This window comes from Pecten maximus, chromosome 4 (assembly GCF_902652985.1).
Source record: "Pecten maximus chromosome 4, xPecMax1.1, whole genome shotgun sequence".
Lineage (NCBI taxonomy): Eukaryota > Metazoa > Mollusca > Bivalvia > Pectinida > Pectinidae > Pecten > Pecten maximus.
In genome coordinates, this window is record NC_047018.1 from 48,777,457 (window position 1) to 48,790,148 (window position 12,692).

At 36.9% G+C, this 12,692-nt stretch overlaps 1 protein-coding gene across 3 annotated transcripts in view; it reads left to right on the top strand.

The window, feature by feature from the left end:
- The window catches only part of LOC117326319, a 42,696-nt gene extending 41,136 nt beyond the window's left edge, over positions 1-1,560 (top strand). For all 3 annotated transcript variants that reach the window (XM_033883017.1, XM_033883016.1, XM_033883018.1), the window contains one exon: positions 1,227-1,560. In XM_033883017.1, the coding sequence (XP_033738908.1) occupies positions 1,227-1,410 (184 nt within the window). In that variant the 3' untranslated portion in view covers positions 1,411-1,560. The remainder of the gene's footprint in view (positions 1-1,226) is intronic.
- The last annotated feature ends 11,132 nt before the right edge of the window (positions 1,561-12,692 follow it).

The following is a 12,692-nucleotide window of genomic DNA, read 5'->3' on the forward strand; positions in this document are numbered from 1 at the left end:
GCAAAAGCTTAATGTAAAATTTACAATCAAACAGCTTTACAATCATTTTCAAAATATATATGCTGGAAGTACATATATGTACGACTCACAGGCACTTGTAAATGCAGACATATATTGCAAAAAAAACAAAATTGCTAGAAAGAAAAAGTATCATACCTTGGCCTTAAAAAAAATTAAGCATGGGATCGTAATACAATAATTTACTCGTCTACAACATAACATTTTCATAAAAAAAAATATAATCATGTCCCACAAGTACCTCTGCTAGCTGTCTCTGAAAAGATAAGAATATTTTGCCAAAGTGTCCATTATTCATTATATACCTTCCAATTCTTGTCAAGAAGTCCTTCCCTTTGTCCGTTGTCTGCCAACCATCTGTCCACTTACATTCTATCTTTGTTTTTACTACATACAAAATGTATACTTCTTGAGAAGTATTGGAGGGTTTAAGTCTTCTGACCAAAACGGTCAAGTTGACCTATAGCCATTGTGCTTTGTCTGTTGTTGTCATCTGTCAGTAAACTTTTCACATTTCAAGCTTCTTCTAAAGTTCACCTGTGGGATTCAGCTCAGCCTTACCTGAAATGATCCTGGGTTCATTCTGACCAAATGTTGTTATTTTTTGGGTCAATCTGAAATCCAAGATGGCCACCTTGGCCAGCAGTGTTGGAGCTTTTTTAGAATCAGTTGACCATTAAGACTCCTGGGACTCACATTCTCAAACTTCATACCTAGGTTAATCCACTTCATCTCTATTTGTGCTCGTTTTAATTTTTAGTCTAATCCAGAAAACATAATAGCCAATAGGTGGCCATCTGCTCTGTAAAACAAGATGGCCGACAGAAGAGCGGTTCTAAATTTAGACAGTTGAAGACTGGTATTGCTATTTCTTGTTCACAGAAAGTGATATTTAGATCTCTCCCAGATTTCATGCATATAGGATCCCCTAGCTTGTAATGAAATCATTAAAATAGAGAAAAGATCAGTCTTCCAAAAAAAAACAATAACGATAATTCAATGCATTAATGCATCAATTCACTTAAGATGTTTAAAGGCTCTCTTGTCTTGTCAATGAAGTAAACCTTAAATCATGCTAGTAAACCTTAAATCATACTAGTAAACCTTAAATCATGCATAAAAATGTGAAAGCAAACATTAGGCAGTGAAAAAATGTATAATATATGTATAATATATATAATGCATATTTTTTTTATGTATATTTATAGGATTGGAGGGTTCCAGGAAGCCTTAAGGGCCGCTTTTTCACGTCCAGATGGAACATGCATTCAGCAGGGGTATGTTATTTTTTGTATTATTTTTAAACTCGTTCAATTATCAGGGCTTTTTTTCACTACTTTGGGAATGGGGCCTATGGCTTTGGGATTGGGAAAAATGCACGGCAACAGGTAACTTGGGGAAAAATGGACATGATGGTAAAAAGAACAAGTAGACACAAATATGGATCTATGCTAAATTTATTTAGACTCTTAGAGCATTATCTCCCTTTATCAGGCCAGAATAACCAATAATATGTAGACGGGACGTCACCATCTGGATTTTTAGCCCACCTGCCCGAAGCCGTGGTGCTGAGTCCGGCGTCCGTCCGTCCGTCCGTCCGTCCGTCCATCCTTCGGGCCGTCCGGCGTCAACTTTTTCATCTAAACAACTTCTTCTAAATAACCAAGAGGCCCAGGGACTTGATATTGGGCCTGTAGCATGCTGGGGTGAAGGGCTACAAAGTTTGTTAAAATAAATAACCTTCACCTTCATTGAAGGTCACATGGGTCAAATAGACTATAATCTTCAAACGACTTCTTCTCAATAACCAAGAGGCCCAGGGACTTGATATTGGGCCTGTAGCATGCTGGGGTGAAGGGCTACAAAGTTTGTTCAAGTAAATGACATTGACCTTCATTCAAGGTCACATTGGTCAAATAGGCTATAATCTTCAAACAACTTCTTCTCAATAACCAAGAGACCCAGGGACTTGATATTGGGCCTGTAGCATGCTGGGGTGAAGGGCTACCAAGTTTGTTCAAATAAATGACCTTGACCTTCATTCAAAGTCACATGGGTCAAATCTGCTAAAATTTTAAATCTGTAAATGACTTCTCAAACACCAAGAGGCTCAGTTACTTGAGGTTGGGCCTGTCTGTAGCATGCTTGGGTGTAGGGCTACCAATTTTGTTCAACTGAATGACATGACCTAGGCTATAATCTTCAAACAACTTCTTCTCAATAACCAAGAGGCCCAGGGACTTGATATTGGGCCTGTAGCATGCTGGGGTGAAGGGCTACCACGTTTGTTCAAATAAATGACCTTGACCTTCATTCAAGGTCACATTGGTCAAATAGGCTATAATCTTCAAACAACTTCTTCTTAATAACCAAGAGGCCCAGGGACTTGATATTGGGTCTGTAGCATGCTGGGGCGAAGGGCTACTAAGTTTGTTCAAATAAATGACCTTGACCTTCATTCAAGGTCACATTGGTCAAATAGGCTATAATCTTCAAACAACTTCTTCTCAATAACCAAGAGGCCCAGCGACTTGATATTGGTGCTGTAGCATGCTGGGGTGAGGGGCTACAAAGTTTGTTAAAATAAATGACCTTGACCTACATTCAAGGTCACATTGGTCAAATAGGCTATAATCTTCAAACGACTTCTTCTCAATAACCAGGAGGCCCAGCGACTTGATATTGGTGCTGTAGCATGCTGGGGTGAGGGGCTACAAAGTTTGTTCAAATAAATGACCTTGACCTTCATTCAAGGTCACATTTGTCAAATAGGCTATAATCTTCAAACGACTTCTTCTCAATAACCAAGAGGCCCAGGGACTTGATATTGGGCCTGTAGCATGCTGGGGTGAAGGGCTACTAAGTTTGTTCAAATAAATGACCTTGACCTTCATTCAAGGTCACATTTGTCAAATAGGCTATAATCTTCAAACAACTTCTTCTCAATAACCAAGAGGCCCAGCGACTTGATATTAGTGCTGTAGCATGCTTGGGTGAAGGGCTACCAAGTTTGTTCAAATGAATTGCCTTGACCTTCACTTAAGGTCATATTGGTGAAATAGGCTATATTCTTCAAATCACTTCTTCTTAATAACCAAGAGGCCCAGGGACTTGATATTGGACCTGTACCATGCTGGGGTGAAGGGCTACAAAGTTTGTTCAAATGAATGACCCTTGATCTACATTTAAGATCACAGGGGTGAAATCGGCTTAAATCTGTAAACAATAATTTTGCGATAGCCAAGAGCCTCCTAGACCAGATATTAGGCCAATAAAATGCTGGAATGAAGGACTAGGAAATTTATTAATACGAATAAACCTAGCTTACTATGATAATCAGCATAGTATCTGTAGAAATGAACTCAATCAACTTCAAAGTTGCTGTAGAGCCAGGTGAGTGATACAGGCCCATTGGGCCTCTTGTTACATATACAGACCTGTGTAAATTGACTGCCTTATAAGAAGATCTCATTATAGCGTAAAATTAAGGTCTATCGTCCTGATTTCAAACTTTTGATGCTTTTCATTTATTTTTTTAGATGTTATTAATATACATTTTATATTAATGATTAATTCTACCTTAGGCCTTGATGACTGTTAAATTTGTAGATTTTTTTCTCAAGTACACTGTATGTTTACAGTATATTTTAATGTTTATTATTTTATCAGACAAAATATTTTTAAATCTAATGTATGGTTACTTTACTAATATCTGTTAATTCAACCATGAAATCATTTCTAAGTACATAATCAAGAATCCGAAGTTTTGTATATTCTTATTTATGTTCTGTAAGAGCCATATAATATCTACACAACAAGTTATGTACATGTACCTGTATGTATAATTGGTACTCTCAGGACATGTCCGTTGACCTCTATAACACCTTACCTATATATATTATATGTATCAGATGAAGATCAGTCTAAGGGAGTGTAGAAACCCCCCCTGGACATTAGCCCCCTCAGACATTAGCCCCTAGGACAAAATCCCCTCCGAACAAAAGCCCCTTCTACATGTATATAAATGTAGTTGGTATACTTTATATAAATCTGTATATATATTGTTGTTTTTATCTCTGAAATTTGGAGAATAATTGTGTGGAAAATGAAGGTCCTTGGTTCAATGTAAGAGTATAAGCTTATATGTTTGTGGTTATAAACATCATAATTAAGTAACCTGAAAATTTCAGGAAAGCCAATAATTTAAAACAAAATGATTGAAGTTTGTACAATAAATTATGATGTTCTACCACAAACTTACTCAAAATTTCTGTCATATATGTTGCATACAGTTTTTAGCTCACCTGGACCGAAGGTCCGGTGAGCTTATGCCAGGGCGCGTCGTCCGTCCGTCGTCCGTTGTCCGTTGTCCGTCCGTCAACATTTGCTTCAAATTGCTACTAGTCATAAAGTTCTTATTGGATTTTGACCAAATTTGGCCAGAAACATCCTTGGCAGAATGGGAACAGATTTTGCATAAATGGTGATTCTGACCCCCGAGGGGCCAAATATGGGAAATAGAGGTAATTCCTCTAAATCTCTACTAGTCATAAAGTTATGAATGGATTTGAACCCAATTTGGTCAGAAACATCCTTGGGGGAAGGGGAAGAGATTTTGCATAAATGGTGGCTCTGACCCCCGAGGGGCCAAAGGGGCGGGGCCCAATAGGGGAAATAGAGGCAATTCCTTTAAATCACTACTAGTCATAAAGTTATGAATGGATTTGAACCCAATTTGGTCAGAAACATCCTTGGGGGAAGGGGAAGAGATTTTGCATCAATGGTGGCTCTGACCCCCGAGGGGCCAAAGGGGCGGGGCCAAATATGGGAAATAGAGGTAATTCCTCTAAATCTCTACTAGTCATAAAGTTATGAATGGATTTGAACCCAATTTGGTCAGAAACATCCTTGGGGGAAGGGGAAGAGATTTTGCATAAATGGTCATTCTGACCCCCGAGGGGCCAAAGGGGCGGGGCCCAATAGAGGTAATAGAGGTAATTCCTTTAAATCACTACTAGTCATAAAGTTATGAATGGATTTGAACCCAATTTGGTCAGAAACATCCTTGGGGGAAGGGGAACAGATTTTGCATAAATGGTGGCTCTGACCCCCGAGGGGCCAAAGGGGCGGGGCCCAATAGAGGTAATAGAGGTAATTCCTTTAAATCACTACTAGTCATAAAGTTATGAATGGATTTGAACCCAATTTGGTCAGAAACATCATTGGGGGAAGGGGAAGAGATTTTGCATAAATGGTGGCTCTGACCCCCGAGGGGCCAAAGGGGCGGGGCCCAATAGAGGTAATAGAGGTAATTCCTTTAAATCACTACTAGTCATAAAGTTATGAATGGATTTGAACCCAATTTGGTCAGAAACATCCTTGGGGGAAGGGGAACAGATTTTGCATAAATGGTGGCTCTGACCCCAAAGGGACCAAAGTGGCAGGGCCCAATAGGGGGAATAGAGGTAATTCCTTTAAATCGCTACTTCATAAAGTTATGAATGGATTTGAACCCAATTTGATCAGAAACATCCTTGGGGGAGGGGGAACAGATTTTGCATAAACGGTGACTCTTGACCCTAAAGGGGCCAAAAAGGTGGGGCCCAGTGGGGGGGAGTAGAGGTAATTCCTTTCAATCGCTACTAGTCATAAAGTTATGAATGGATTTCAACTCAATTTGGTCCGAAACATCCTTGGGGGAAGGGGAAGAGATTTTGCATAAATGGTGGCTCTGGCCCTAAAGGGGCCAAAAGGGAGGGGCCCAGTGGGCGGAAATAGAGGTCATTCCTTTGAATCGCTACTAGTCATCAAGTTATGAATGGATTTGAACCCAATTTGGTCAGAAACAGGGGAACAGATTTTGCATAAATGGTGACTCTGACCCCCGAATGGCCAAAGCATTGTTAGAGTTTTACAAATAAAACAAATTGAATATGAACATTATTTCGACATTTGGTCTTATCCAACCAGGTGAGCGATACAGGCCCCATGGGCCTCTTGTTGTTTATAGACTATAAGATAAAACAGCTTAAACTTAAACCAATCAAAGTAAGACATGAACAGGCCTGATGGAAAGGGGCCAGATGTTGCGGCCCAAATTAGCATTGAGGCAATGGGATACTAAGCACCAAATGTAAAAATGTAAAGATGATTATCTGAAACAAGTCCTGTGACTTATCTAAATATAGATGTTTGTGTAGTATATCCCATTGTTATTTAAAACATCTATAACAATGATGACTTAAACTATAGATATATACATCCAATAGGAACATCAAAGCAAAATGACAAAATTCATAATTAAAAAGAAATTTTATTTGCCTTTTTAACAAAATGACAAAATCGGATTGGGCAGAAGTTCTTTGTTGTTTAACATTGCATGATTACAATGTACATAAATAATGCAAATATTTTTAGGACAATTTGTATATTCATCTAAAATATATAGAATATCTCCATTCATATAAAATCAAGGTGTATTACCTAAATTGCTGTAAGAATATATACATGATTGAAAATAAAATCATTGAAATCTAGGAATGATTTACATGTACATGTATATGATATAGTAATGTATAAAAAACATATACTAAAAACATGAATATCAAAAGCACTTCTTACATTTTTCAAATAAAATAATTCCACAAGTTTGTTGAGAATAGTGAAATTGTAATGGCATGAGTTTCAATAGTTTCATGAAATCTATTTAGTGTAAAACTCAAAAATAAAGAGCAATATTGTAAGTGGAGGAATATCATAAAATTAAAGAAACCTTCCATTGAATATAAATTTAAGATCAAAATAACTAATTTTGATGGATTTACAGATATGGTTGCTGTTGAAAGTGAAAAACAAAATTAATTTCAAACTAAATTAACAATTTAGAGAATCTCCTTATAAGTGGAAGGCAAAGTATAAGTTTGACTGTCAGCACAATGTGTTTTAGTAAAGGTCTCATTGTCAGAGAAAAACAACATTATTCTAACTTGTACTTTTTTCATTTCCTTATCCCTTGGGCGGTCGCTATAGACAGGTTTGACTGTATCTTGTAGGTATCTCCCTTTCAACAGTAATTTCTTGCCACGGATACTAAGGTTGTTCAATTCGCTTTTATTTCGTAAAACGGTACAACTACATAACAATTAAATTTTGATAGACAACACTTTTAGATCACAGCATGAATTACATCAATTGATTGCACTCAAAAACATTAGGACCAAAATTATCAATAAAAACAAAAAAATATCACTTTGATAATTTTGGCACTTTTAAAATAAGAAACAATAAAATATAAATGATAAATATTTACCTAGAAATAAATATGATGTAGATACTAAGCGTAATACCACTTTATTCAAATATCAGAGTAGACAATAAAAATATGAGCCACACTCGTGAAATTTATTTGGTATTACTGAAGACACTGTTAGATATCCTTCATTTAATTGATCACTTTGTGTTTATTTCCACAAACTATATTTTTTTTTGGCCAGGAACAGTCGCTTACACTTGTGACATCATATGAATTGGTCCCATTGACAGCGCAAAATTTGACTTTGGAATGTGATAACAATGTTACAGGTTGAATATAAAAACAGGGGGCCAACAGGGCATTCATCGCTCTCTTTGTTTTTCTGTTGTTTTTTGTTTTGTTTTTCAACATTAGGTCTCATTTGCCAAATAATGCTCCAGAGTGAATTTCTTCAAAATCCATTTACGTGTTCAGGACTAGTAGCTATAAAGGCAATGTTGACAGATGAGCTAAAAGATAAATTAAAAATGGAAACACATGCAAGCATTAAAGTGCCTTCTTTGGAAAGTTATTGTGCGTTATTCAATTTGTCTGTAATGCTATGAGAATTATAAAAAACTTTCTGAAGAAGGCAGTTTGATATGCTTAAATAGAGGATCTGTCATGAGTTTCCCTTCATATTAGATTTATGATACGAGTTTTGAATTTTTTATTTTTGCGAGCCTCTGGCGAGCAAAAATAAAAAATTCTAAACGAGTATCATAAATCTAATATGAAGGGAAACGAATGACAGATTCTTTTTATCATATGACGTTTTCTTTCATCGTTCCCCATCAAAAACTGATTTTCTCTTTAGCCTTGAATCGTCACATCTCAACCAAATCACCCGAACCTTCGAAGTAGGTCAATTATACCGACGAGAGAAGAAATAGTTCTAACACAACTGACTCTTGAAAAGGATTCATTTTATTAAATACACGTCTCAAAACAAAATTTCAGCATTTTTTCATTTAATCTATAATAGATAAATTGTCCTTGGTGTTTGAAACAATGAGGAAAATATTTTAGTTTGAAAGTTCATGAGCGACTGTTTTTGATGTGACGAAGCCGTGACGTCACTTGGCGCGATAATGGAGGCTTCGTTGTACAAATGTCTATTCGCTGTCGCTGTCGTACAGAACCATTGTACGGCGCCTTTTCACTGCTTTGTGTTTATCCTCGTCCTCGCGGGAGTTTTTGGAGATGTGAAATGTTCCACCGTGAATATTCCCAATGAACATTGTGTTCAGACTGCCGTGAAAAGCGACTTTGGATGCCGATTTGTTGGCAGTGTTGTTTGTTTTGACATAACACGTGTTTGTCGACGACAGTGTCAGCATGTTATTCTGAGTAACCGTTGAAGGCAAGTTGTAACAAACTACATTGCCGTTTTTCATGAGGATTTTATTAAATAATGTTATTATTTGTTTATTTGAAAAGAATCTAGACTAGATATGTCTCATCGGACAACGCAACCGCAATTTTCTATCGGAGTTGAAATATGTTACTAGGGGTCATAAAATAGATGTTTGCCAGGCCTAATTTAACATCTTATAGTATAAATTTTATAATTAAAAAACTTAGGATGTTTACATCTTGGATTTTATCTTTGATTGTACAATATGTTATGTTAATAGACCAATTTGTCGTTCAGTTGATTTTTTTTCAAAGTTTACAAGCACTAGTCGCTATTTTTACGAGTCGTAGTAAAAAGAAGTAGGTCGTTCCCACGCGTATGAATACAGTTCTCACGGAACCAGCCAATCAGCGTAGCGAAAGGTGTTATTACACTAGTGTCATAAAGAAAATTTATGTGATGGGTTTATGACACCGTATATAATATATATATATCAATACTATTTGATGTCACAACCTCATCATGAGAAATTACACATTACACGCAAACAAATTAATAAGTAACCAGGAAATATGAATTCATATGAAAATGGGAAATCCATACAAAATTTATATAAAATTGTGAATTCATATAAATTCATATCGCGATACTACAACAATGTCTTTGTACATACATATGTATGTAACATGATAGTAAAACAAATGACCAAGGGACTCATGCAATTTAATCTTGATTGCAGTGCATATACATACATGGATGGAAATTAATATCATCATCATCATCATCATCATCAATGCCATCAACAGCAGCAGCATTATAAATCAATCATCATCAGTTATACATCATTTCTAAATATACCATTTTCATCATCATTCTCATATCAAAACATCATTTTCATCATAAATAACACACTTATACATCATCAATATACTTATAGATACAAGACATAAGTACATAGACAACCATATATACTCATAAATAAATAAAACAAATAAATTAAAGAATAGATATTCTGAAAAGCATACACACCCTCAGACACACATACATCGACCTTGGCTACTGGCTACATCACACAGAGAAAGTGGACTTTAAGTTTAAGAGAGACTGTTGAACATAAAAGTGAGAGAGAGGGGGGGGGGGGGGGGGGGGGGGGGGGGGGGGGGAGGGAGAGTCCCGTAGGATTATGTATATTTTTTTTTTACATGCATATTTAAAAGTATCTCTGTATAGTTTAAAGAAAGGAAAGAAAAACAAGGGCGATGATTCATAGAAAAACATGAATCTTTCTGATTGGTTGAGATTTCTTTTTTTTATACCACTATTAAAAAAATTCTGAAAATGGCACGAAAAATGTAGGGTCACAATACAACAATTGACGTTGCATATTGGTGAGACCCCAGGGTCTCAAGGATATCTTAGGCACCAACCGAATGACATTCACCATCATGTTGGTACCTCAGGTCTTTGGTGATCTGTTTTCAGTTACACTTCCTGGTATATTGTTCATGGAACCTTCAGCAAAAGGTAACAAGAGATCCCAGAGGGATCTTGGCGCCCACCATTGCATGATCTTTATAGGTTCCATGTCAGATTGATCTTTTCTCTACTTTTTCCTTCATTTTACTAATCTGTGCAAATTGAGACATCCCTCCAGTACTTTTCAAACAAGGGAATCCTAGCTATATAAGAAATTTGAGATTAAGTGATAATGGCTGTTTGTTTGTTAGGTTGTTTTCAGGACAGACTGGTCCCAAAATGCAATACGAAGGACCAAGGGGAACCTACATATGAAATTTAACCCTTTGCCACATGCAGGTTATAACACTTCAGCACTCTGTGCCAATAGTGCAAAGATACATTGTTGCAATGCAACATTATTGCGCTGACTGAAATATACATATACCATCTCAATGGCAGTTTTTGAGAAATTAAGCTTTGTTTTGATTAATTTTTCTAAACCTAATTTTGAAAGTGAAATAGTTGTTTTAGACATTTTTAGTAAGTTACAATTATGTTCAGAATTTCTTAAATTTTAATTCTGTGTTATTTTCTTTATAAAACCAACAACGCATAACCACGAAATCAGCTGTATACAAACAGAACAGACAAATTTCAAAATATTTTGACAATGTAATTTATAATTCATTGAATTCCTGTACATGAAATGATTCAACATTAACTCCCAAATGAAACAAACTGAATTTTCAAAGTTTTCACAAGAATATTTCAACAGTTCAGGCTTAAGCCTAGAATATTTTATATCCGATGTCGCGACGAAGGAATGTGTATCCGACCATTTTGGGTCAAATCTACCTTCGTTTTTCAAATGCCAGCGAGCGTAGTTATTAGTGTTTCGAGCTATGGTGGAAAACTGATTCTCATTGAAGAAAAGGTAGAAATAATCAATGGGACTTGCAGTATCAACATCAAAAGTTTCTGGAAGTACTGGCCCCGTTTCCCTAACAAAATCATTTACTTTGATCGGCGAAAAATCTCAGTCAACATTACCTAATGGCGACAGTACAACTAGTCGCCGTTCGTCCTCATTTTCGGACTCGTTATCTGTTGACAGTTTATTTAGAACATCGTTAAGATAAATATCTGACTCAATGTATTCAGGTCCAAAGCCATCGAACTCTAAATTATCATCATCGTCGTCAAAAACGTCGCGCAAAATCGTAGCCACAGCCGCCATCACGCCTCGTTGTTGTCACACTTTTCTACACTCATGACTCACACTTTCTAGGTTAATTTATTCAAAAACTTTTGTATGAATGACGTGTACAAATCTGATTGGTCGATGCATTGATATCTTCTTAAAATAGTATCAGGGATTTCCAGATAGGTGTCGCTCTCAATCACGGGATTTTCCATGTCTAAGTTTACCGAACCGGCATGGCGTCGAGAGGCGCTTACATTGAGATAACGTAGAGGCGTCGAGAAGCGCTTACATGGAGATAATGCAAAGGCGTCAGGAAGCGCTTACATGTGGCAAGGGGTAAAGGCGTCCAGAGGCGCTTACATGTGGCAAAGGGTTAAGAAAGATCCCTTCAGTACTTTCTGAGAAATAGCAATAACAAACTTCAATTGTCAAAATCCAAGATGGCTGCCTGTTGGCCATATTGTTTTCAGATAGGTCTCAAAAAGCAATATGCATAACAAGGCACCAAGGGGAACCTACATATGAAATTTGAGAAAGATCCCTTCAGTACTTTCTCAGAAATAGCGATAACAAACTTCAAATGTCAAAATCCAAGATGGCTGCCTGTCGGCCATGTTGTTTTCCGATTGTTCTCAAAAAGCAATATGCATAACTAGGCACCAAGGGGGAACCTACATATGAAATTTAAGAAAGATCCCTTCAGTACTTTCTCAGAAATAGCGATAACAAACTTCAAATGTCAAAATCCAAGATGGCTGCCTGTCGGCCATGTTGTTTTCCGATTGGTCTCAAAATGCAATATGCATAACTAGGCACCAAGGGGAACCTACATATGAAATTGGAGAAAGATCCCTTCAGTACTTTCTCAGAAATAGTGATAACAAACTTCAATTGTCAAAATCCAAGATGGCTGCCTGTCGGCCATGTTGTTTTCCGATTGGTCTCAAAATGCAATATGCATAACTAGGCACCAAGGGAAACCTATATATGAAATTTCAGAAAGATCCCTTCAGTACTTTCTCAGAAATAGCGATAACAAACTTCAAATGTCAAAATCCAAGATGGCTGCCTGTCGGCCATGTTGTTTTCCGATTGGTCTCAAAATGCAATATGCATAACTAGGCACCAAGGGGAACCTACATATGAAATTGCAGAAAGATCCCTTCAGTACTTTCTCAGAAATAGTGATAACAAACTTCAATTGTCAAAATCCAAGATGGCTGCCTGTCGGCCATGTTGTTTTCCGATTGGTCTCAAAATGCAATATGCATAACTAGACACCAAGGGGAACCTTCATATGAAATTGGAGAAAGATCCCTTAGGTACTTTTTGAGGATTAGCGATAACAAGAATTGTTGACGGAC